Raw genomic sequence first — 25,531 nt, 5'->3', positions numbered from 1 at the left:
TCCAGTGGTAGCACTTTGCAACAGGCAGTGAGTTTTCCACCAGAGGAAAGTCTTCAGGACGGAGTTGTTGTTGGTTAGTTTGTTTTGTCCGAATACTTTTGACACAATTTTAATTTAATATATTAACTTTAAGACTGAAAGAAAGAGGGGGAAAAAAAGTCTGGTAATGGAACTATTGATTGTAGCTGTTAGAACGTAAGTGGTAACTTGTCTTGCGGACATTTCACAACACTACGTGTAACTATAAATGATCTAGCATTCATTAATAAATTAAAAATCGCAATCGTTGGCAAATCACTATTGTATAAGAGGACTAAAATACTTGTATAACATCATGCTCCATCATATTTTATATTTTATATATATTCCTTATATTTTCCATGGGGTTTAAGGCCTTCACTTAAAGGAGAAAGGATTTGTGAGCCTAGATGCTTTCTTGACTAAGAATTACTTTGCACAATCTCAGCCTTCATTGTAGAGTACAATAGCTGTGTGGCACTGAGTGACAGCTAATTGCAAAAATGCCAAGTGCAAAAGTTTGCAGGACAAAATGGAAAAATACAATTTCATTTCAACCATCAAGGCATTTAGTGTGTGAGGTTTCACACTTGTCATTTCTTATAACTTGTATGCCCACTGCAACCTAGACCAGAACTGAATGGTTATGAAAGATGAATGAATGAATTAAAAAATGAACTTGTGTGCTTATGCTTGGCGTTTGTAACTCCCTCAGACCTTGTTGTGTATCTTTTGCATGTCTTTTGGACGCTCTTAATTAGAATACCACCAGTTTTTCATGACGTCTCTTTTCTAGCTCTGTACTCTGATATATTGTACTCTGATATATTGATATATTATACCTCTGATATATTGCTTGGCCAGGTTTACCTATCCTTCTTAAAATACCCACTGAAGCCTTTATATTAGGTCTTAATGCCAAGGAAGTTTTTATTCTTTTCTCTTTTTTTAACGTAAGTACATTTTATGGTTTTCCACCCAGAAACCTTGAGGGATGCAAACTTCAGGATGGGTAAGATAAAGATTGATTTGAACTCGGCAATCATGGTAGATACAACTTCGGGTGAAATTGCATGTTTGACGTGTTTCTCCATTTCTACTCCACAGCAATATCAGAGCGACCTCCCCCACTGCCGAGTTGCAATGGGCCACTTAAGAGCCTCTTAAGGTGTGGTTCAGAGTCAGCGCATCATCAGGGGAGCCGTTAAAGGCCATTGTTAGTGTGAATGGTAAGGAAGGCAGCCGTAGGCCACCCGATCAAGATATGTGGGGAGAGAGGGACGGTGGTCATCAGCTGGGTGTCAAAGCTATCAAAAGACCATCACAGTGGTCATATCAGGAGTCTCCACTGTGGTGCAGTCAGACCAAGATCAGGCAGAGTTGTGTACCCAAAATCTTTTGATGATAATAACTCAAATACTTTCCACATATATCTTCACAGAACAGTATTTGAACATATCAGACATCTCAGATAAATATTTTGGCCGACATTTTCTGTTTGGGATTTTACCAGTTTGGTATTGACCTAGATTTGATTCAAGCATCTTTAAATGTGATTGATTCTGGAATATGAATTAATAAGTTATATTAGCTACATGCTGTTTGCTAAGAGTGAATTTGGGATTTTGGGACTTGTTCATTATAAAACATTGTATTATCATTTCAGCAAGGTATTTCAGTAGGGAAAAGGATAATTGACATGAACTTCATTAACATGTTTCAAACTAAAGATCATAAACACCTGTTTTATAGATCAACTAGACTAGACATTTGACACCTTGGGATCAATAGCATTCAGCAGTTTTGTCAAACTTAATTCCCATGAGTGTGATTTCAACACGGTTCCTGTTCCTGTTCTGTTAAGACATCCCAACTTTCTGTTGCATCACTATATTTTAATAACAAAATGAATGTTTTGTGTGTGTGTGTACGTCATGTTGTCACGTCATGTTCAAGTTAAACCCACTCAGAAACTGCCAGATTAACACTACATCCAGCCCAGATGTTTAGAAGTTTGCTAAAAGCTGGTTTTCAAGCTTCAGTAGATGTTTGGATGTTGCAAGTTGTTGTAATGTACTGTGAACATGTTAAAAGAAGAAGGAACAGTCGTCATAATGTTGCACAATCCCACTGCAAAACCTCTGTGATGTGGTTGACTAGGAAACTCTTTTCTCTTTTCAGAGAGAGTGAGTGAGTGAGTTTAAAAGATGAGATCTGAGGAGAGAAAACCCCATCTGGGTGCTTTGGAGGTCTAATCCTCAGTCACCCCCTTGCTGGAGCCCTGGGTGCTTCTTGCTCTTGCTGATGGCCTTCTGAAGCTCCACTCGCTCCACTTTCTCCTCCACTGTCTGCACTTTGCATGACAATCCACCTCCCAAGTCCATGGGCCACTACAATGCCTGCAGCAGTGGTTTGATGTCTTTTAAATCTTTCACTGGCCCTGGGAGGCCTCCTGGGTGCTCTTTCCACAGCTTTCCGAGCAGGACACATGGAAGCATTACTTGTGGCCCATAGCTCTTAGTTTGCTGAAGGTTGTTTGAAGGCAGGGGGTGGATTGTTTGAGGTCTAGAGACTAGTAGTGGTGGGGATGTGACTTGTTCTGGCTGATATGCAAAAATAATTCAAGGCAGCCTTAGAGTGTACCTGTGCACGCCAAAGTTTTGGCACCCCTTCAGCTGCAAGATTCCTTCTCCTTTTGATTGTGCTTAATAGTGAAATCTTGGGCTGGTGTTTGTTTCGGGTGGAGGGAGGGAGGGAGGAGAGGAGAGGGGAGGGGAGGATCGAAATCAAAGGCTAGCGGCTTTATTGTTGGCGCTGAAAAGCAGCTAATGGCCGCCCATCGCAGATCTGCACCATGAATCGGCGGGGCGCCCCGGGTTTTAGGCATCACCCCACACACACACACACACACACACACACACACACACACACACCACCCCCTCCACCCCCGCACCCACCCTCAACGACCCCGCGGCGCAGCTTCCTGCCCCTCTGCCCCATTCTCTCTCTCTCTCTCTCTCTCTCTCTCTCTCTCTCTCCCCCCCCCCCCCCCGCCGATCTTCACAAAGTGTCCAACATCCCTATTGCATTAAATATATAAAAATTATTTTTGAGAATATTTTTTCTTAAGAGTTAAAAGGAGCATAAAGATTTTCTTAATTGATTTATTGGAGGCAAAACTGCACTCACTGTCTCATTCAACTCTTATTTGCAGAAGTGCTTGGTTTCTAGAATGATCTCAATGGATAACAAGGTGATTTTGCGTGTTTGAGTGTGAGAGCCCACACTTCAGCTCCCTCCTCTCTATCAGTCCGAGCTCAACTATCAAAGACAAACATTTCACCTTTTATTTATTGCTGGTGTTCTTCAAAGAACTACACGACCAAGACACCATTTCTATACTACTGTTTGTTTTTAAATGTGATGACAGATAATCAAGCAACTTTACAGAAATTCAAGAATCTTACAGAAAATGTCAAGGGTTGTGATATATGTTATCACATAAATTACATGTGTGTGTTTGTGTGTGTGGGTGCGCGCGCCCGCGCATGAGGTGTGTAAAAATAGCTAAAGTGGAGAAAGGTTTCATGTGTGAAAAGTCGGAAACCACGTGATTTTACTTCAAAAAAAACAATTCTCCTGTTAAGGTAGACCTACATCAAAATCTTATATTTATATATATTTATTTATTTACTAATATATATTAGTGTGTGTGTGTGTTTAAGGTAATTTTGTGAAAAATTCCTTGACTCAGAAACAGAAACAGAGCAATCTTCCAATCACTTGAACCTATCCTTTTCCTATGGATGTAAAATTTCAATATGAAGGACAGCTAATTAAGAGGAAATTATTGAACCAGAGTCATGCGTGGTGTATGTTAAACACGTTAACTAGTTTGCATTAGAAATACAGTGTTATGGAGGTGGATTACTGCTACACGAATACACAGGTCAGAGTTTAGTCAGCCTCAGAGGACTGTAAACAGGGGGAAAACTTATTTATCCTTCACCAAGCTTTATATGAGGAAAATGTTTTGAAAATCTTAATGCATGTCCCATACATATTCTTACATAATAAGACAGATCATAGGTCGATACTCCCTGTACACGTTCACCACACAGGGTATGAAAGAATGGCTTGTGCACCCTAAGTACTAGTCCAATGAGGAGTCGTTTGGGTTTCGTTCACAGAAATCAAGTTCATTCACAAATACCCCATCAGCTGAGCCCTATTGTGTGTGGTGACCAATGGGAGGTGAGATCATTAACACTCCTGCCTCCAACATGGATTGATTAGGAAAACCTGGGAGTAGGCTGCAGTCCACACTCGGAAGTTTGACCTTTTGAAGGAGGGTGCTGGTGAGATACTGGAGGAATTTAATTGATGGCATTACTCGAGGGCTGCTCACATTTTCACACAGTCTGAAACTCTACTGGCTCCAACTTCACTCCATCTCCAAACATTATCTAGAGCACAGCCATTTGTGAGAGTTTTACTTTTTCAAACATTATTATTAGCATGGACCTGCTTAACACTGCTACTTAACAGCAGCTCGTTGGGGAGGTTTGTGTTTTCGTTGTGGTGGGATTGCTTGATTTAGGAGGATGTCTGATCGCCCAGAGAGTCCTCCAGAAGACTGCAGTAACCGGGCATACGAGCTGTCCAGGCCCATGTCCTCGTACTCTTCAGCGCCGGGACATGAAGGCCTGCAGTTTGCGCACAGCATGCTCCAAGATCCGGGCTTGCTCTTCAACAAGGGGCCTTTTAACAGCCTCAATGCTGCTCACACGCAGACGTTTTTCTCTTTCCCGCCGGTCGGAGGAGACTTCAGGCACAACGACGTGCAGGTGGCTGATTTTACGCAGCCCAAGCCCTGGTACCCGTTTACGGCCCCTGAGTACACGGGGCAGGTGGCAGGGGCCACTGCGGCTACACAGCCCGCTAACCTGAGCCCTCCTATCGCTGAGACCCGGGAGCAAATTAAGATGCCCGAAGTCAAGACCGAGAAGGATGGGAGTGAAGAGTACGGCGGCGCCGAGACCAAACTTCAGCCACAGTTTCTCGGACCGGGGACCTCCGTGCCCGCCGGCGTGTACTATCCCACCTCTGCCCCGTGGACTCCGTCTTTCTGGCCTGGTCTCTCTCATATCACAGCCCCGACTACTGTGGCGCAAGCCCCACCAACCCCGTCTGCGTCCTCTCCTTCTTTGTCACCTTCTCCACCCGGGAACGGCTTCGGAAGTCCCGGCTTTTACAGCGGAGCCGCCGCGCAGAACAGCAGCACCGCCGCCGCCGCCCAGGTGCAGACCAGCGCCCGCAGCAGCGGCTCCTCCAGCGGCGGCTGCAGCGACTCAGAGGAAGAGGTACAAACTGTTTCAATCACTTTATGCACTAACTTTTGGACTTGCGTTTTACATCAATGTGTTTTGGTCAGGTTGTCAAAAACACTCAAACAAAGCAAAGTGCTTTGGTCTAAAATGATTTATTCACAAATGTTTTCACTTTCAGGAGAACTTGACTACAGAGGATCTGGAGCAGTTTGCCAAAGAGCTGAAGCACAAGCGCATCACACTCGGCTTTACACAAGCAGACGTCGGACTTGCGCTTGGGAATCTCTATGGTGAGGAATGAAACTCTTCACAATTCAGTAGCCCCTTGCAAACACCTTGCATGATTCATTTACAAACCCTTCATAATTCCATAACCTTTGCTACAAGGTTCCTAGAGGAACTAAAAGTTCTGCCCATGAGCTCTGCCTGAAACATTTTTGTGTGCTATTCCAAAAGTTCTTGGAAGATATTTTAACGTTCTGTTCCCAAGAACAGAAATGCTTCCTTAAGGCAGAAGAACCTTAAAGTTGTTACATGCTTATGAATCTGTTGCACTGTATGACTAAATATCACCACAGTAGTCTGCATTTGCTAAATGTGTCTTCATCACTGTGCGCAGGAAAGATGTTCAGTCAGACAACCATCTGTCGCTTTGAAGCTCTTCAGCTCAGCTTTAAGAACATGTGCAAGCTCAAGCCGCTGCTCCAGAAATGGCTGAATGAAGCAGAAACTTCAGAAAACCCGCAAGATGTTAGTAGGCTTTGCTATGTTTTCAATCTAGTGTTCTTCTCTACTAGAGAACAGGCTAGATTTTGTAATCAGTGTCAGTTTGTAGTCTGTGTGTTGATCTTCAGTAGTATGCTACTTTTATAGAATGCACTTATGTTTGTTGGGACATCATTTGAAAAACCAGGCTGCTTTATTGATCCTGGTCCTACTACCCTTAGTACCCCTGCCATGCATTGTTCCCCTAAGCACATCACACTTGAGTTAACAGGTCTGCACTGGATCCAGCTGCTTGTATTGGTGTGGGGAATATGTTAATAGGACCGTGATTGAGAAGCACTTAAAAAGTAAAATGGCTTTCAGATGCTTATAGTTAAGCAATAACCTGCCTTGTTTTCACAGATGTACAAAGTTGAGCGGGTTTTTGTCGACACAAGAAAAAGAAAGAGGAGGACCAGTTTGGAGGGTTCAGTCCGCACTGCCCTCGAGTCGTACTTTCTCAAGTGTCCCAAGCCCAACACTCTGGAAATAACGCACATATCTGATGATCTCGGCTTGGAGAGAGATGTACGTGTACCTGATATTTGTTGAAAAATTTGTTTAAGTTCTGGCTTTGTCTGTGCTCCTTTTGTGAATTGGCTTGTGTTTGTTTTAGGTGGTGCGCGTATGGTTCTGCAACCGCAGACAGAAAGGCAAGCGACTGGCTCTGCCCTTCGACGAAGAGGGCGCTGAGGGTCAGTACTACGATCAAAGCCCAACACCACCTCCGCACATGGGCGGCACGCCCGTCTCGGGTCAGGGTTACCCAGGACCCGGTCACGCCGGCGGCATGCCGACACTGTACATGCCACCTCTTCATCGACCGGAGGTCTTCAAACAGGCCCTGCATCCTGGACTAGTGGGTCACCTCTCTAGTTAAGCTGACTGTCTAGCCTTTACCCCATTTCCAACACTAGGGCATGGGGCTGGGCCACAAAATGGGAAGTTGCATGGTGCTCAGTTGCTCTGGGTGAAATAGATAGACTTTTCCTCTTTGAAACAATGCTACATTCAGCTTGTTTTGTTGCTCTAAACATGCAATGTCATTGAAATCTGAGCCTTTCTGGTTCAGAAATGAACACTGTTTGGCAGTATATAATGTACTCAATGGATCAGATCAGAGGGTTTTGAAATTTAAACTACTTGATCAAACGCATTTGCACAAGTCATGGTTTTTTGTTTTGAAACATGATTTTAAAGTTTGTTTTAAATGTGCAACCCCCCACACCTTCCTTAAATTTCCTCCAAACTGTATATATATTCATTCCCTTTCTATTTTTTAGATGAACTTTTAACTGTTTTTTTTTTTTTTGTGATTTCATGGGTAAGAAGATAAGACATTTGTCAAAGGTTTTGTTTGTTTTTATTCTGGATCCTTTTGTTTGGATTGACACACATGGATAAGTAACAGATTTGGTATGTAAAAATGAAGCTGGCCTTTGAAAGGGCATTAAACACTGCTTCCTCAAGGCTGTATTTTGTAACTTAGCCTTGCACATGTTGAACTGTTTGTGTTTTGAATGTTTTATTGACATATGTGCCTTATTCGCCTATCACATCTTGATGAATACTCTTGTATACAACCCTGTAAATGATGTGAAATTTGATAATTTATTGACCAGTTGCAGTGATGAATTTCTTTCCTGAAAATTGACAAGTACATTTCCTCACTTGGAGTGTTAGCAATTAAAACAATTCCTTTGACAGTTCAGGTCTTGTGCTGTACTTAGAAGAAAAATGCTTTAAGTATTACAACCTTTTTAGAGTGTATAAATGATGATTTTAAAGAAGCAAGTGTTTATGACTGGCTGAAGATAGTAGTGTGGGGGGGTTGTGCATTTCTGGATCAAATTAAACTTAATATTGAGAATGCTTGAAAGAACCTGGTACTGATGTGATTTCGTTCGTCACTAGGTAGAAACAAATGGGGCCTGTTTCATTTGGTGAGGTTGGTTTGACTGCCACATCCTGTACAGACCTTTCCTAGGTATTAGCATGATTTTAAAAAGAAAAAAAAAGAGGAAACGGGGCTTGTGGTTTCAGTTGCTACAGAAATTCCTCTTGCACTTCTGCAGAAGTATTTATTCTTAAACCGTGAATGGCGATGCAAGACATTTACTACTATATTTTACATTTTTTCCCTGAATCTGCGATAACATGAATAGTATATGGATAAGATGGAGGCACCTTAATCACCCTCTTTGTCATAACCCTAATTTCTGGTGTATTTTATGGTAAGGAAGTTTGTCATAAACCTGACAGATGTTACAAAGCCTCTCTCTCCAATCTACATATAGTTTGATAGTGTAGTTTTCATGCCAGGAGAAGTAAGACTTGTAGAGTTTTGCATCTCCAGCTAGTTCTTTTAGGAATCTGGCCAGGGTGGCTATGGAGTCAAAGTCATCCACGTGGATGAACGAATGTGGTGGTGCGACAGCCTCATAGTGGCTTCGTGGAGGACCCAGTACTACAGGCACTGTGCCAGCCATGTATGCGTTTCGCCACAGCTTCTCCGTGATATAGTACGGAGACTCTGTGTTCTCAAAAGCAAGGTAAAAATAGCAACGGGAAATCGTGGGTAGCAACGCACCTTGATTCACTGGCTTTCTCACAGCGCGGCCGTACATCTGCACAGGGATAAACTTACTAAGCTCTTGGTACACTCTAGTTCTCTTGTGATGATTCTTGTAGTTACTGATCACCCAACACACCAGATGGGTCTTTTCCTTAGGCATTACAAAATCATCAGTCTCACCATCTTTCTCTTTGATCTTCCCATATGGTACTGTAATATCCGCACCAGGATGATATGACATGGTCAAGTTGAAGATCCCAGCGTATTGGCTTAAATTCCCGCTGTTTTGTGGCGCTTCCAGAGACAGCCACAGCCATCTCTGGTGAACTGGTCGAGGGAGACGGCGCGGAAGCTTCTGGCTGCCAATCTTCAGCTCATGTTGATGGAAGACGACAATGTCCGCAGCGAAATAGTGTGTGCGATTATCCACCAGGTGACAACCAGAGATGCTGTAATTCTTCAGGCATATGTCGTCCTCCAGGCTGTAGGGAATGCGGAAAGGCCAGTACCACAACAGAATGGTAACGCTGGTTTTCTTTCCACTGCCCATAAGCTGAAAATGAGCCATCTTCTGCAAGCTCACAAAGATGCTGCTAAGAACAAGTACTAGAAACAAGTGCTTTTTGTTCAGCCTCAGGTTCAGTGTCATTCCTGTAGAGACAGAAGGGTATTTGCATTAGTAATGGGCCTTGGCTTGTTTTTTTTTTTTTTTTTTTGGTCTGAAATTAGATTGCTTCGTCATTTTAAGAATAATTTTCTTCAAGTAGCAGCTTGTGGTTTTGTCAGTGTCATGTCTGTCCAGAATTTCCTGTGATAAGCCCACTGAGTGAGAGTATTAGGGCAGGGTCCAGTAAAAGAAGTAGCAGAATGCTGCCTTATCATTGGTTCATATGTCATACAAAATATAAATGGTACATATATAGTAGGAGTGTAAAAGAGTGGTACTATTTGTATCTGTTCAGTGCTCCAAATATCTGTATGTGTATCAGTATTTGGATTTAAACCCACGGCCTGAACCAGGAAGTTTTTTTAAATTTTTTTATTTTTTTGTTAAATGAACCATATGACCGTGCTCCAGGAAATACTGAAAAACACTGCAAAAAACCCAGAGGTAGAAATACAGCACTGTTAGCATGGCCTGTGAATTCTGGCTGTATTAATTGATTTCAAATAAACAGAGATATACATGGGACTGTTTTTCACCCAGTTATTTTTGTGCCAGTGATTTTTGCTGGTTATATTTCTCAAATTATGAACACACTAGTAGTCCATTTGAACTGTTCGTGACCCTTTCCATGCAGCAATGCAAGACCTATGCAAATGCTACACTCAGTGGTGCATGCTTAAGGTCTTTGTTTGTCTGTGAGGTACGTATGACTGACTGCATGAAAGTAAAAAATTCCCATTTGTGTGACTTTTTTGTTGCATCCTGTGAGGATCCCAGTGATTGCATTTTCCTATTACATCTCTAGTATATCAAGGGAGTAAAAATTGCATTGCATTATTATTATTATTATTATTATTATTATTAGAGGTTCCAGTTTCCTATTTACAGTATCATCACAAAATAAAGGCGTCTTGTCATTATTTGCATTGAACAAAATGGTTTTTCTTTAGAATTTCTTGTAATATCCGAATGGCTCAAGAGCTACTACTCTTCATGAGGCATGAGTTTTTGATTATACCTTTAGTTATACCTGGAATAAACAACTGGTGCCTCAAATGATGGTTTGACAAATTATTAACTATTGCATGCTACTGCATGTAGGAATGTCTTCTAACTCTTTCGATAGAGAAAACATATCTCCAGCCAATTCCTTTATGCTTATAACACTAGTTTTATCTTCATCTTCAAAGATCAAGATGGCTCGACAAAGGAAATGAGTTGAGTTCCAATAATTACCAACAACTTCTTAAAAGACTATGAATAGTTCCAAAAAGACTACATATGTTATCATGAAAATGTGGCTTGCAAAAGAATAAAACAAAACATCTTTTACAGATCATGTAGATGGAGGTCCATGCTGTGTGCATGCTTACCTGGCAGAGATTGTGGTTTCTCTGTGAAGATGCTGCATGAGGCTCTAAATGCTGATTTAAAAAATGCATTAGTTTGACCGAGTCAGAGTTATGTGGAAACAAGGTGGAGGGCAGAGCTGTCACACATTCAGTAGGCAACTACAGAGAGACAAGCGTTTCCTGTTATCGCACTTATTTCACTCTGTCTTTCCCATTTTCTCCTCCCCTTCTCAGTTTTACCCAAATGTCTTCTCAAATTTCATTAACCACCTCAGAAAACAAGAGAGAAAACACAACACATGCAATGAGATTGTAGTGATTTTTAATCCATTGATGCTGCATTGAGAATGAAGTGGTTTGGATGTACCAGTCACAGAGCACCGTGCTTGTCATCTCTGCTCTGTAGTGCTGTGATAACAGAGGTTTGTGGGTTGAGGAAGCATACTCAAGATTCAAAATGAAACCAGTCTGTAAAGACTGACTAGCTTCACTAAATTCTATCCTAAAATAAAGATTCAAATAAGGTACAATGGTTTTAAGATGAAATGTTCTGTATGGTACAGAAATCTAGATTTTGGAAGGACAGTGGCTGAGATTAAAACAGCACATGTGGTTTAGTTATATATGTATATAAGCCACATCCATTTCAGTGTAAAAAAAAAAAAACCCACAAATTTGTGGTATTCCACAAAGTTTTACTTCAAACACCTTGTCAGTGTCTTCACAACAAGAGACCCTGCATAGTTAGTAGTCTTATTCTTTCCCCCACAGTGATGCCCCCTGTCTTTAAGCACCATGAAAATGGCACTTCCCAGACAGCATTGTGGTTTAAGTAATCTCAAAAGACTGACTGACCAACCCTCAAGTCAACGAGGGGTTTTCTTCACTCTCAGCTGCTGAACAGTTTACAGATTGTCAGTATTTCAAGTGATTCATTTGGCCCTTGCAATGATGTTGTCATGTCTGATTTTACTATCTGATGAGCACAAAAATCATTTGTCATATGCTGCATTGACAGCTTTAGATTTTTTAATCTGAAGCAGCAACCGGATTTGAATCAAACTTTGTAAATGACTAACAAGTGAGGTTAGACTACAACTCTCAATCTGTAACCTTAACCAAGTCAAATCTTTTCAAGTCGTATGAATTCCCTTGTGGAAAAAAGTATACTTAAGTAGTGCTGAAATAGTTATATACTGTACTTAAAATGTGTTATTTTGGTGCCACTTTTTCTGTACTAATTTGTACTGAATCACCACTAATTTGTAGTTGCAATATATTGGAACTACACTACATTATATAATATGTGTGTGTGTGTGTGTGTGTGTGTATGTGTATACAGTCAGGTCTGGAAGTATTTGGACAATGACAGAGTTTTTGTGATTTTGCCTTTATACGCCACCACAATGGATTTGAAATAAAACAATCAAGATGTGATCGAAGTGTAGACTTTCAGCTTTATTTTAAGAGGTTCCACAAAAATATTTCATTTACCATTTAGGAATTACAGCCATTTTAAGCAAAGTACTTCCATTTTCAGGGGCTCAAAGGTATTTGGACAAAGTGACATAATTGTAAATATAACCATAATTTTAATACTTGGATGAAAATCCTTTGCAGTCAATGACTGCCTGAAGTCTGGAGACCATGGACATCACCAAATTCTGAGTTTCCTCCCTGGAGATGCTTTGCCAGGCCTTTACTGCAGCCACCTTCAGTTGCTGCTTGTTTGTGGGTCTTTCTGCCTTCAGTCTTGTCTTCAGTAAGTGAAAAGCATGCTCTATTGGGTTGAGATCAGACGACTGACTTGGCCATTGAAGAATATTCCATTTCTTTGCCTTCAAAAAGTCTTGAGTTGCTTTCGCAGTATGTTTAGGGTCATTATCCACCTGCACTGTGAAGCGGCGTCCTATCAGTTTTGTAGCATTTGGCTGAATGTGAGAGTATAGCCTTATACACCTCAGAATTCATCTTGCTACTTCTGTCAGCAGTCACATCATCAATAAACACCAGTGAGCCCGTTCCATTGGCAGCCCTACATGCCCATGCCATAACACTTCCTCCACCATGTTTGACACATGATGTGGTATACTTTGGATCATGAGCTGTTCCTTTCTTTTGCCATACTTTTCTCTTCCCATCATTCTGGTACAAGTTAATCTTGGTTTCGTCAGTCCAAAGAATCTTATTCCAGAACATGGGAGGCTTTTTTACATGTTTTCTGGCAAAATCTAATCTGGCTTTCCTGTTCTTGAATGTTACCAGTGGTTTGCACCTTGTTGTAAACCCTCTGTATTTACATTCATGAAGGCGTCTCTTGATTGTAGATTTCGACAATGATACGCCTACCTTCTCCAGAGTATTCTTGACTTCTGTTGATGTTGTAAAGGGGTTTTTCTTCACCAAGGAAAGGATTCTGCGATCGTCCACTTTAGTTGTCTTCTGTGGTCTTCCAGGCCTTTCGATGCTGTTGAGCTCACCAGTGCTTTCTTTCTTTTTAAGAATGAACCCAACTGTTGATTTGGCCACACCTAAGGTTTTTGCTATCTCTCTTATAGATTTATGTTGTTTTTTCAGCCTAATGATGGCCTCCTTCACTTGCATTGAGATCTCTTGAGACTTGACACTTATTGGTAGCTCCAATCGAACAGCTGCCAAATGCCAACTCAATACCTGATATGAACTCCAGACCTTTTATCTGCTTCATTTGTCTTGAAGTAATGAGGGAATGGACCGCACCTGGTCAAATAACTTCTTGTCAGTCAATTGTCTAAATACCTTTGAGCCCTTGAAAATGGAAGTACTTTGCTTAAAATGGCTGTAATTCCTAAATGGTAAATGAAATATTGACCTTAAAATAAAGGTCAAAGTCTACACTTCGATGACATCTTGATTGTTTTATTTCAAATCCATGTGGTGTATAAAGGCAAAATCACAAAAACTCTGACTGCATATATACATATACATAAGTGTATTTCAATCATTTTTGTAATGCTATCCATGTGCTCTTTAATTATACCATTATTGTATACTCCCAGTACATTACTATCTTTACAAATACATTCAAGCATATTTGTACAACTTTTTATGTGATCTTACATTACCATTCTGGTTTACTAAATTGTTTCTTTAATGTACTATAGTACAAAAGTGGGACCAACCATTGTTTTGCAAGTCACAAATAAGTCTTAAGTCTTGGCATTCAAGTCTCAAACCAAGACTGCCAAGTCCAAGTCAAGTTACAAGTCCTTAACTTTAAGTTTCGAGTCCTAAACAAGTCATAATGTAACAAATTTAAGGTTAGAGTAAAAATTAATATAGTAAATTTACACAAATCATGCAGGCTTTTTAAAACTGGTGTTCATCACTTTCTAGACAAACTTTATAATTCAGTAGAAATATAGTATAGTAGAAAGATAGTGGGAAGTGGTAGCTCAGTGGTTAAGACGTTGGACTCCTGATCGGAAGGTTGAGAGTTCAAATCCCAGCACCACCAGGCTGCCACTGCTGGGCCCTTGAGCAAGGCCCTTAACCCTCGACTGCTCAGTTGTATAAATGAGATAATTGTAAGTTGCTCTGGATAAGGGCGTCTGCCAAATGCCATAAATGTAAATGTAATGTAAATATATGGGTTTTTGAGAAATACATAGCTATGACTAAAAAATCAATATTTCAGTTCAGTTTCACATGAGATCAGGTGTAGACAGTTTTCACTTAGGTTACCCATCTATCTCAGTTCAGTTTGGTTTTGCTTTGGGATTGGTTCTGAGCAACTTCAAAAACCAAACAAAATTTGTTGCTTTTGTGTCTCATATTAAACACGTTGCAACCCTTTTGTTGTTGCAAACAACATAATCTGTGTAGTCGAAGGCTACTATCTCCGGGAGCGTGGTTACCGCAAAATGCCTCCGTCGTCGGGGGAACGAGTGCTCTTTCAACGCTGTCGTTGTCTAGTGCAAGCTGACTGGCTGTCAGACTGGTTGAACATTGATCTTGGAAATGAAGACTGACGCTGATTTGCTGAAAATTAATTCTTTGTTGGGTAGAAGAATAGTTGATTCACTGCACACTTTTACATGAATAATTTTTAATATTTGGTTTTGAGAAGGTATCAAGTCAAAGAGCTCTAGTTAAAGTGTAGTCACAAGTCGTTGATGTCAATGTCACAGTCAAAGTCGAGTCGCAAACCTTCTTTGATTATGTCCAGTCATGTGACACAGGTCCAGAACACTGCAAGTCATATACCTCTAGTATATTTATAGTAAATGTCAAGCACTTTTTTAATAGTCTTGATATAAATTTGCAACATACCTTCAATGTACTGGTACTTGTACTTCAAGTATACGATAATATAGTACCAAGTACTGCATTTAACTCAAGTAGACTATTATCATATTAAAGTATACTTTTTTCACAAGAGTTTGCAGTCAATTTTGTTAAAAAGCAGAGGTTCAAATAACAACATAGTTTCAGGACTGGTGTGAAAAGCATTGCCAGCTCTTGTATAGTACATAATTGAAATTTTAAAAAAAAAGCTTTATTGATAAGGCTGTGCTTTGCCTTGTTTTGATTTTTGATGGTTGGATTTAATCAAGACAAAGTGGCACAAGGATACAGGATACACTTACATAAAGCAAAATTCATAGCTGCACCAATATGTAAAAGCGTGAGAGCTTATGGGCATATGTTCTCACCATCCACTTTATAAGAAACACCTTTATATCTAATACATAATACAGGTTGAGTGTTTCAGTTAATGTTCACAAAAATGTGATCACAGTGATTTTGTCCATGGCATGGTTGTTGGTGCCAGATAGACTGGTTTGAGTATTTCAGAAACTGTTTATTTCCTGGGAGTTTCACACACACACACACAGCAGCCTCTAGTATTTATACAGAATGGTGTGAAAAACAAAAAACCCCCTCCAATCTCCAGTAAGTAAGTTCTGTGGTCGGAATAAAGTCTTATTGATAGAGGTCATAGGAGAATTTCCAGACAGCTGACAGAAAGGTTACGGTAACTTAAATAACCACTTTTTACAACTACTGTGAGCAGAAAAGCAACTTAGAATGAACAGCATGCTGCATCTTGAGTTAGAACAGGAGAAGACCACATCACCATTTCAGACAATGTTGGTCTTTCAGCCAAGAATCTGAGGCTACAGTCATGAAAGTTTAAATGGAAAAATCACTATATATATGTATATATATATATGTATGTATATATATATATATATATATATATATAGTGATTTTTTCCAACAAGCTGTATTGTAAAAGTCTTGCTCTTCATGGTGAGTAAAAGTAAACATTTTAATTCTAACATCATCCAAATAGTACTACAAAAAATATAAGTATTTTAATTATAAATGCTTTTCAGGGTACCCAAGGACACTGGACAGATACATTTCAGAATAAAAAACAATGTGATAATAGTAAAAATTTCAAAATTTACAATAAACTAAAAGAAAAGGAATAAAGAAAAACTGCATTTTATATAACTATATACAGATAAAACAGATGGTAAATTAAAATGTAGTGCTTGTGCACAGTAAGACATGCATATGTCATTGGGAAGGTGGAAAAGGTGGGCTTTTAGGTGGGTTTTTAAAATTGGGAAGGACGGTGTATGCAAATACTTGACTTTTGGTTTTATTAAGCATGTACATTTATGCATATTTAATTAGACAAAGTGCATAAATGTGCATAAATAAAAGGACATTTTTGAAAAAGTTCCAATACAGACATACTTTCAAGAATATCAGCAATCGGCTGCTGACGATTGTGATCTGTTGTTTTAAAATGATCCGATTGCCCTGTAGTGTATTGTCTTAAGACTTATGCATGTTTCTACTTGTACGTTGCTTTTTAGATAACACAGAGTTAATGTGTCTGATTTGGGCTGTCACACCTTATGGCTGAGTCACTTTTTCCTTCTGTATCCAGCTCATGTATTTTCCCTGGTTTATGTAACAAATGAGACAGTTGCTAAAAATGTGGAAACTGCTGCACCTTGAAGGCCAGTATTCACAAAGCAGCAACAGATTCCCGATGGCCCCACAAGATCTCACGCTTTTACACGCTTTTTATCTTGTTTTATGTAAGTGTATACATCATTGGCTACTGCTTAGGCAATTTCGGCTCCATTTTTACCTCAGGAGTTATAAAGTGAAACTCAAAATGACGTGTATTTGCGAATCTGGCCTGTATTTATGCTGTAGTTTGGTATCGAATTACACAGGATGTTATCAGCATACTAGCATTAACCCTTATGAAAGCCATGTGTATTATCATAATTGGTGTGATTATCATGTCTTCCGTATACGTCACTAAGAGATGTCATAAAGATTACAAAAATCACTTACAATGTCTTGAAAACTCTAACTATGACAATAAGGGAGATACACATTAGTAGTAAAAGATATAACATTTGTTCCTCTCCACACACCACAATTTTTGTGGTACTGTTGTGACAGAGAGAAGTAAGACAGTAGGACAGCACTGATATGTCTTAAGGCATGTCACTGACTGGAGCTAGAGTGAGAGAATGAGAGAATGAGACAGGTTGGACTGGTTAGTCCAGTGGGCAGGTATTCTGAATGCTCATTGGGTGTGGTGAGAGACAGGCAGTGAAGAGACTCAGATTGAAACTGGCAAGATAGAGAGCAAAAAAGAGCAAAGTAAACTGAGTATTGATTGAGAAAAAAAGTGTATATTACGCTTTGAATTAAAAGTGCGGCTCAGGTTTTTAAACACATCGATCCTGAAGGACTACCCTTTGACTACGATCATTGGACTTAAGTGCATGAGTGGGACTGCTTGGACACAGTGATGTAAACGTTGCTCGTAGGTTGGCTAGTAAAGGTTTGACAGCTGAAAGACCAAAGGAGGCAAGGACGCAGAACCCGAGACATGGCAGAGGCACCAAAGATTGAACTCTTCATCAAGGTCAGAGTTTGACTTGCTGATGTACTTTTCTATGAAATCAGCACAATGTAAAGCTGTAGTAAGTTTAGACAATGTTAAATTGACTACGTTTGTAATGCGAATGGATCGTAGCATATGACTAAAAAAGGTTTGAGGCTTGTTTACGTCCAAGACTTTGTGTAAAAAACTGCACTTCCTGACAAACCTGTGGTAAAATCCCACAATTTGTCAACAATATTTGGAACTACTAAGCTCTGGAGAAGACAGAAACCCCAAAGAACAAGCAGTCTCACACTCAATACGGCCATTTTAGTGTTACAGAAAACTTGAATTTAAAATTTGTGAAACTACCAGCTATTGCTATATGGTATCTGATTTTCAAATGAAGCCTTTTTTTTAAGAGATCAGGCTTTTTTTCCCAACAGGCAAGTGATGATGGTGAAAAAGTTGGCAACTGTCCGTTCTGCCAGCGGCTCTTCATGATTCTCTGGCTTAAGGGAGTTAATTTTACCATCACCACAGTGGACATGAAGAGGTGAGAGAAATACTCAGTGATTATGCTATCATTAAAGAGAGCATTAGTGGTCAACATAGCTACCCAACCCTGCTATCAGTGATCTACTGCCCTACAGAGTTTAGTCCCAGCCCTAATCTAACATACCTGATAATAAGTGGTTTCTGAGAATAATAGCCACATGTGAATATTATAGCCACTCTGCATCATGGTAGATCTCCAGAATTTGGGCTGGGTCCCCTGGTTCCTCATGTATTCTTTGGATGATAATTGGTTCTAGATTTCTAAAGATGTTCAGCTTGGAATGTATTCTGACAGGGAAACTTTGGAGTAGAACCTTAAAGGGTTCCCCCGGAGAAGAAAGGTACTAGCCTGTGATCTCAAGGTACAAACACTTGTCGCTGGGGTGCTACCCTTGAGGGTATGCCTTTACACTCTTATAAAACAGGACCCCTCAAAGGATCTTTGTAGTTCCCTAAAGGGGTTTCACTTAGAACCTGTTATGAAACTCTTTGCATGGTCATATATGGTATCATCGGGGGTTCTCCCAATGGGGCAAACCAAACAAACCTTTACGGTTGTAGATTTTCTTTTTTCTAAGAACGTACCCAGTGATCACCAAGAGCCACCTTCATTTTCAAGTAAATAATATTCTCTACAAACGTTTTTTGGTTACCAGGTACAGGATCGGTGACCTTCAAGGGTTCCTCTAGAAAGGCAAACTGGGTGCTAGTCTTTTTTTCTAACAATTAATCCAGTGATCACCAAACTTGCTTATAAAACTGGTTTCCACAAGGTTTTTTCCTAGTTCCTTAAATGTTTTTCACTTAGTACCTGTTAGAAAACTCTATGTTGTATGGTCCTATAATGAATCTTCAATGGCTCCCCAAGTGGTGCAAACCAAAGAACACTTTATGGTGGTAGATTTGATCTGTTTTTTTTTTCAAGAATATACCCAGTGATCACTTTCATTCTCAAGTACAAAGGTACTAAACTAAGGTTTTAAGGTACAAATTCTTGGCATTTAGTTGGTACCATAAAAAGGGTATGTTATTTGTCAGTTTACCTTCTTATAAAATATTTTCTCTCAAAAATATTTGATGGTTAATTGTTCTAGTTTCCTAAAGGGGTTCTACTTGTAATCTTGTACTCTTGAAAAGGAAACTATCTGTTGTAGGATTCTAAATAGAACCATTAAGTGTTCCTACAGATGGGACAACCAGAGGAACTCTTTAAGCACCTAGATTTAACATTATATTCTAGATATGTATTCAGAGAAATGTAATTGTAAATCAGTTTATTAATAACCATATTGTACCTTCTGGACTGCATATATGCTTTGCATTATTTGGATCTCTGGGACCAAAAATGTACCTGTGTAATAAATGTCCCAAAAGTGTTCCTACAGAATTCACTTGATAATGTGGAAAATCTGTGTTGAATTCTCTACAACGGTAGATCGCCAAAAACAGGGTTGGTGACCTTCAAGGTTTCCCCTAAAAGGACAAACGGAAGAATGCTTTTGGGTGCTAGATTTAATCTTTTTTTTTTCTAAGAATCCATGATCACCAAACCTGTTCCTGGGCAATATCTGCCTTCACTCTGGCAAAAAGGTACAAAAGGTACTAATCACCATTTGATAGCTTCTTTTTTTTTTCTATAGAGCTCCAGAGGTTCTGAAGGACCTAGCTCCAGGCTCTCAGCCCCCATTCCTCCTTTATAACGGAGAGGTACGCACTGACACTAACAAGATTGAAGAGTTTCTGGAAGAGACACTGGCACCCCCACAGTGAGTTTCACCTTGCACCATTAGGGAATATGTTGTATTGTAATGATGGCATTCCTGAGAATTGGTCTTGTACAAATTGCATGGTATACATTACAGGAAGGACGTTGTATGCAAGAAGTGACAGCTTTAAGGATATGGGCTTGTATAACTCTCTTGATAAAAGATATGATAATGTGGGCATGTTTGTCATTTCAGATATCCCAAACTGTGCTGTCGCTATAAGGAGTCAAACCGTGCTGGTGATGATATCTTCCACAAGTTCTCTGCTTACATCAAAAACCCTAACCCTGGACTTAATGATAGTGAGAAGTTGTTGTTTTTTCCCCAATGGGATTTGTGTGTGTTTTTGTGTGTGTGTGTGTGTGTGTGTGTGTTCGTTGCCATGTTTAAATGTCCACACAAGGATATACACGTGTGTATATAAGGAATATCAAACAGGTTTCACCTCCTGGTGAGATTAGGCGTAACCACAGGGAAAACCTATTTCCTTTACGTTACTCAGATTAGGGTTCGGTTTAGGTGTAGGCATAGCATTAATTGGCTGCATTAATAATTATGTCAATGGGAGGTCCTCACAGGGATAATATGACAAACGTGTTTGTGTGGGTGTGTATTCAGACAAGTGCTAAATTGAAGGAACAATTGGAATAAATGTGAGGCAACAGTGTAACACATCATATACTTCAGCAATTAAGATCCTTCCATGCTTTGTGGCATGTATACAAATGCTGAGCAGGTCCAGTTAACCTCATTTAATTTGGGATCAGGATGGAAAGAGGAAAAGATCTTGGTGTCTTTGAAAGAGGGTTCACAAAGACTGCTCAGCTGGTTGTTTTTCAACAGGAACAGTGAGTAATGTGACATTAGCAGCAGATAGAGTTTCCTTGGCATAGATTCTACAAGTCTGGAACACCATTCTAATGGAAATTGTGGTTGAACGTGCACATAGAATGACCACGTTTTAGTGTGATATGTAAGCAAAACCAGAAAAATGGTCTTCAGGAGACTCTGAACAGTCCATAATATAGAAGTGTTATAATGCTTAAACCTCTCGTTTCAAAGACAGAAGTGGTGCAAAAACCACAGTCCATATAGTGAAAAAAGTAATATGGGCAGATGAGTCATCCTTCAGCATACTCCTGATGACTGTGAAACCGCATGTGTTGTGTACATCAAGAGAACAGTGCAGGTCTGAATGCTGGACCCTTACATCGAAGTGGTCTAGTGGCTCTGGTATGCTGTGGCAGGGTGTTTTGCTGCCATGGTTTGGGACCACTGATAAAACCCCATGTGCACAAGGGCTCACTGGATGGTTTGATGAGGATGAAAATAATCACCATCCTCTGAGAATAATCAAAACAATCACCAGATCTACACCGGACTACACTGTTTTTGGGAGACTTTGAACTGGCGTGTTAGAGAGTGTTCCACTAGGATCTTCAAATGGATGAAAATGTGAGGGAATGGTGTTCCAGACTTGTAGAATCTATGCCAAGGCAGCTAGTGGTAACCCAAAACCTTACTAAAATACTTTATACTGTTTTTTCCTTTAATTGTCTGTATACATATTAAGCTCTATTGTATGTATTTCCAGTGCTGGAAAAGAAATTTCTGAAGAGTCTGATGAAGCTAGATCAGTACTTGCTCACCCCTCTTCCATACGAGTTGGATAATGACCCGAATCTAACTCGGTCCACCCGAAACTACCTGGATGGAGACTCACTCACTCTTGCTGACTGCAACCTTCTCCCCAAGCTACATATCGTCAAGGTTCTAAACATTATGTCTTTTATCATGTGTTTGCCACAATGGGGCAAATGTGCATCAGTGGTGAAGGGTCCAGACTCTTAGTACCACAAAGCTATTATTGGATCCCTGAGCACGTCCTTCAACCATAAACTATTTAGCCCAACTGTAAGACTGTATAAAAGTGTCTGGCAAATTAATAAATGTAAATGTAACGCAGTATTTGACAGCTGATAGAGGAATGGGAAAACATACGGTGGGATCCAAAAGTGTGAGACCACACTGAAAATCTTTTTTTTTTTCATTTAAAATTGGAACAGAACAGAAGGTTTTAGAATTTCAAATATTTAACACAAAGAAAGTAAATGTTCAATAGCTTAAATATCTAATATTCAAGGTTATGTACTATTTCTTGGTCTCTATTTAAATGTAAGCAAATTTTTTATATTGACCATGTTAACTGTTTTTTACCAAAAGTCAGATTTTCCTCATGCCTAATTTCTTTTATTGAAGCATGTGTTCAGATGACAGTCTGATGGATTTAAAATGTAATATGTAAAATCTAAATCTCAGATGGATCATAAGGTTTTGCACAAACTTGTGGAATCCGTGCCAGCTCGAGTGCACACTGTCATTAAGCAGAAAAGGGGACATACTAAGAAACTCTGAAATTCATGTAAATATTTCAAACATTCTACTTTTCACTCAAATTGTTGTCAGTAATATAATTCGTAATGAAAATTGTTGTATTAACTTAGAAAAGAATGCAAAATAGAAGCATTTTCACCAGTGCTCTCAGACTTTTAGACCCCACTGTATTTTCAATATGGCATTGCGTTTTATTTAAAGTGACTTGCCACTGAGAGCATTCCAAGCACTTAAGGGCTGGGAGCTTTTCTCATGGGCTCGACAGTGAAAGTCTGGTGCTCCTGGGAACCTCAACCTTCTGATCACTAGTACAGAGGCTTACCCTGCAAAACAAACATTGCACCATTCAGTGCTATTCACAGACCATCCAACCTTCATACATTTTGAATAGGAGCTCCACATTTTAACCTCAGATTATGTATGAGTTCATACCCCAAAATATGCCAAATTGAAACAGCAGATGAGCCAATCAACATATGAATCTGGAATGATTTACAGTTTATAGTACTCTCTGATATGAACTGACACTCTCTGGAAGCCCCGCCCTCTTCCTCATCTCGCATTAGTAATAGTAGTAGAGAGTAAATAGACCTACAATGAAGTGTCAAATCTAACGCTTTATATATATATATATATATATATATATATATATATATGTAGGAGTGTGTGGTTTTACGGTAACCACCAAGTTACAGGGTTTTACAGTAACCAACAATTTGCTTAACTAAAGAAGAAATGAGTGGCAGGTTTTCCCCCCAAGCACCTGTTAGATATGATAAAACCCTACATATATAACAAATTGCAGTTTCAACTTTGATAATTTGTGAAAGGACTATATAAAAAATGGACCGCATTTTATTTCCTCAGTGTGACTATGCATTATTCCTTCGTCGAAGGGGGTATTCAATTCAACCAGTTTGTAGAATTTCTTATACAAGTTACCCTCCTGCAGTGGTGTAGACAAGGCCATATGCCCGTATATGCTGTAAGCATACTATTTTTAACCAGCCTGTTTGTGTATGCTGACTGATAATGTTGTATGTAGTCACAGTATCCTCAATAGGTCTGACCGGACTACACTCCTGCTCCTATGGAAGTCGTTTTTGGACCTTCTTATATTACTGAATTATTGATTCCATAAAGACCAACAAGAACTCTATGATCATCAATTCAAAATTTGTTGATCACCCTGAGGTCTAAATTACACTAAGCGAGATAGAGTGTTTGCTGTTTTAGCGCCTAGACTTTGGAATGATCTTCCTTTGAGTATAAGATCAGCACACTCCGAGTCAGGTTTTAAGAAACTTATAAAAACTCATTTTTACAAGCTGGTTTTCACCTAGCTTATACTGAGTGATGTGCTTTTTTTGGTAATGCTATGTTTTATTTTATGGCTATGTGTTATGTTGTAATATATTGTTATTCTTGTTTATGTTCATACCGCCCCACTTTATTGTTTTTTATATATTGTAAAGCACTATGTGACTACTGTCTAGAATTACTTACTACTTATTTACACCTGTTAATGCATTGCTTGCTTGCTCTCTCTTCTCAGGTTGTGTGTAGGAAATATCGTGATTTTGGGATCCCTGCTGCCCTCACTGGTCTGACTAAGTACCTGGAGAAAGCCTACCAGCGGGAAGAGTTCGGCTTCACGTGCCCCAATGACGCAGAGATCCTGCTCGCCTACCACTCAGTGGCCAAATATCTCAACAAGTAGATCGAGTATAGCAGAGAATGGGTGGGGCTTGGGAATAGAGTGGTTTCAAGCCTGAATCATATGGCCCGTAAATAAAATTCTATGTTAGAGGTTTCAAATCACCTGTGGTTTGTAGGTGGAGGTTCTTTTTGTACAAATGAGACATTATGTGTATTGTGAGTATTTGCTGCCTTCTTTGTTTCATATTAACATGTCTGCATATTTGTTATTATTACTTTTGGTGCTGCCATATTCCCTGCATATATGGAATCATTTGTCTGTACAATTTAAAGTGTAAAATCTCAGCTGAAAAAATAATGGTAACCATTTGAGGTTTCTATTGGTTCCTGGTGACTTTATAATGGTTTGTAATAGTTATTAATGGTATGTGTATGGGTTATCACAGTGGAAATGGTCCTAATGGTTTGTCAGTGGTCACCAACCCTGTTCCTGGAGATCTACTTTCCTGAAGACTTTAGCTTTCATTGCCTTAAAAGTTCTTGAGATTTTGGTTGGAGATGAAACCTGCAGGAAGGTAGATCTCAAGGAAGAGGGTTGGTGATCATTGGTTAAAGTGGTGATGAGTCTGAGTCATTCTAGATAAGTGTGAGTCATTCTAGATGAACATGAAGGTGTCCTACAGGAGTCTGGTGGTCTCTGTGATGAGCTCGCAGTAGTAAGCTGTTGTTTAAAGGTGATTTAATGTACATAATTGACTTTGCTTCAAATATTCTAGACTGCAGGCTTTCTGCAAGAAAGCGTTCATGGATATCAATACAGGACTTGCACAGCATTAGAACACAACAATGAAATTAATTGGGCGGCACAGCAGGGAGTGTTTCCGTCTCACAGCATCAGGGTTCCTGGTTCGATTTTACTGTCTGTGTGGAGTTTTGCATGTTTGATCCCTGTTGACGTGGGTTTCCTTAAGGTTCACTGGTTTTCTCCCAATGTCCAAAAACATGCCAGTAGGTGGGTCGGCTATGCTAAATTGCCCACTGGTGTAAATGAGTGCACGGTGAACTCCGATGGACAGCCAACCAGGGTGTATTCCTGCCTGTGTTACCAGGATGGGCTCTGGATCCACTGCCACCTTCATCTCCCAAGATAAAGCTGTTACTGAAGATGGACCAATTCAATCACACTGAATATATCTGAGATTGGTAACTGAATCAAGAACAAAGACCAAGTGATCTGGTGGGAAAATGTTTAATGGAAACCATTAGGGCAATTTCTATTAACAATATATTCTTCTTTCTTTCTTTCTTTCTTTCTTTCATTAACAAGATTACACATGCCATCCAATTCTGTCTAAGAGAACAAAAAGCACTGAAGTGAATTAAAGAATAAATAAAATGTGAATTTTAAATTGTGTCAGGTTAACTTGTACATCTTTATCTGCACCTATTTGCAATTTACCAGTGTATGATCTGTATGAAGTTGGCTGTTGTGTGATATAAACAAATATTATAAAGATTATGAATGTGTTGAATATATTTCC

At 39.6% G+C, this 25,531-nt stretch overlaps 3 protein-coding genes across 3 annotated transcripts; 2 read left to right on the top strand and 1 right to left on the bottom strand.

Annotated features, from left to right (window-relative positions):
- Positions 1 to 4,226: 4,226 nt before the first annotated feature.
- Positions 4,227 to 7,822, top strand: pou5f3 (POU domain, class 5, transcription factor 3). Its single transcript, XM_026929342.3, has 5 exons — positions 4,227 to 5,381; positions 5,527 to 5,638; positions 5,968 to 6,098; positions 6,477 to 6,641; positions 6,730 to 7,822. Exons 1-5 carry the CDS (start codon positions 4,623 to 4,625, stop codon positions 6,991 to 6,993), a joined length of 1,431 nt encoding a protein of 476 aa, XP_026785143.1. The 5' UTR covers positions 4,227 to 4,622; the 3' UTR covers positions 6,994 to 7,822.
- Positions 7,383 to 10,886, bottom strand: fut7 (fucosyltransferase 7 (alpha (1,3) fucosyltransferase)). The gene is made up of 2 exons (XM_026929343.3): positions 10,729 to 10,886; positions 7,383 to 9,339 (listed from the first exon to the last, which is right to left on the bottom strand). Exon 2 carries the CDS (start codon positions 9,335 to 9,337, stop codon positions 8,318 to 8,320), a length of 1,020 nt encoding a protein of 339 aa, XP_026785144.3. The 5' UTR covers positions 9,338 to 9,339; positions 10,729 to 10,886; the 3' UTR covers positions 7,383 to 8,317.
- Positions 10,887 to 17,311: 6,425 nt separating this feature from the next.
- On the top strand, positions 17,312 to 25,509 carry clic3 (chloride intracellular channel 3). Its single transcript, XM_026929346.3, has 6 exons — positions 17,312 to 17,655; positions 18,060 to 18,169; positions 19,812 to 19,937; positions 20,133 to 20,239; positions 21,532 to 21,707; positions 23,887 to 25,509. Exons 1-6 carry the CDS (start codon positions 17,620 to 17,622, stop codon positions 24,049 to 24,051), a joined length of 720 nt encoding a protein of 239 aa, XP_026785147.3. The 5' UTR covers positions 17,312 to 17,619; the 3' UTR covers positions 24,052 to 25,509.
- The last annotated feature ends 22 nt before the right edge of the window (positions 25,510 to 25,531 follow it).

Source organism: Pangasianodon hypophthalmus, chromosome 15 (genome assembly GCF_027358585.1).
Source record: "Pangasianodon hypophthalmus isolate fPanHyp1 chromosome 15, fPanHyp1.pri, whole genome shotgun sequence".
Taxonomy (NCBI): domain Eukaryota; kingdom Metazoa; phylum Chordata; class Actinopteri; order Siluriformes; family Pangasiidae; genus Pangasianodon; species Pangasianodon hypophthalmus.
This window is presented reverse-complemented; position numbering and strand designations above follow the sequence as displayed.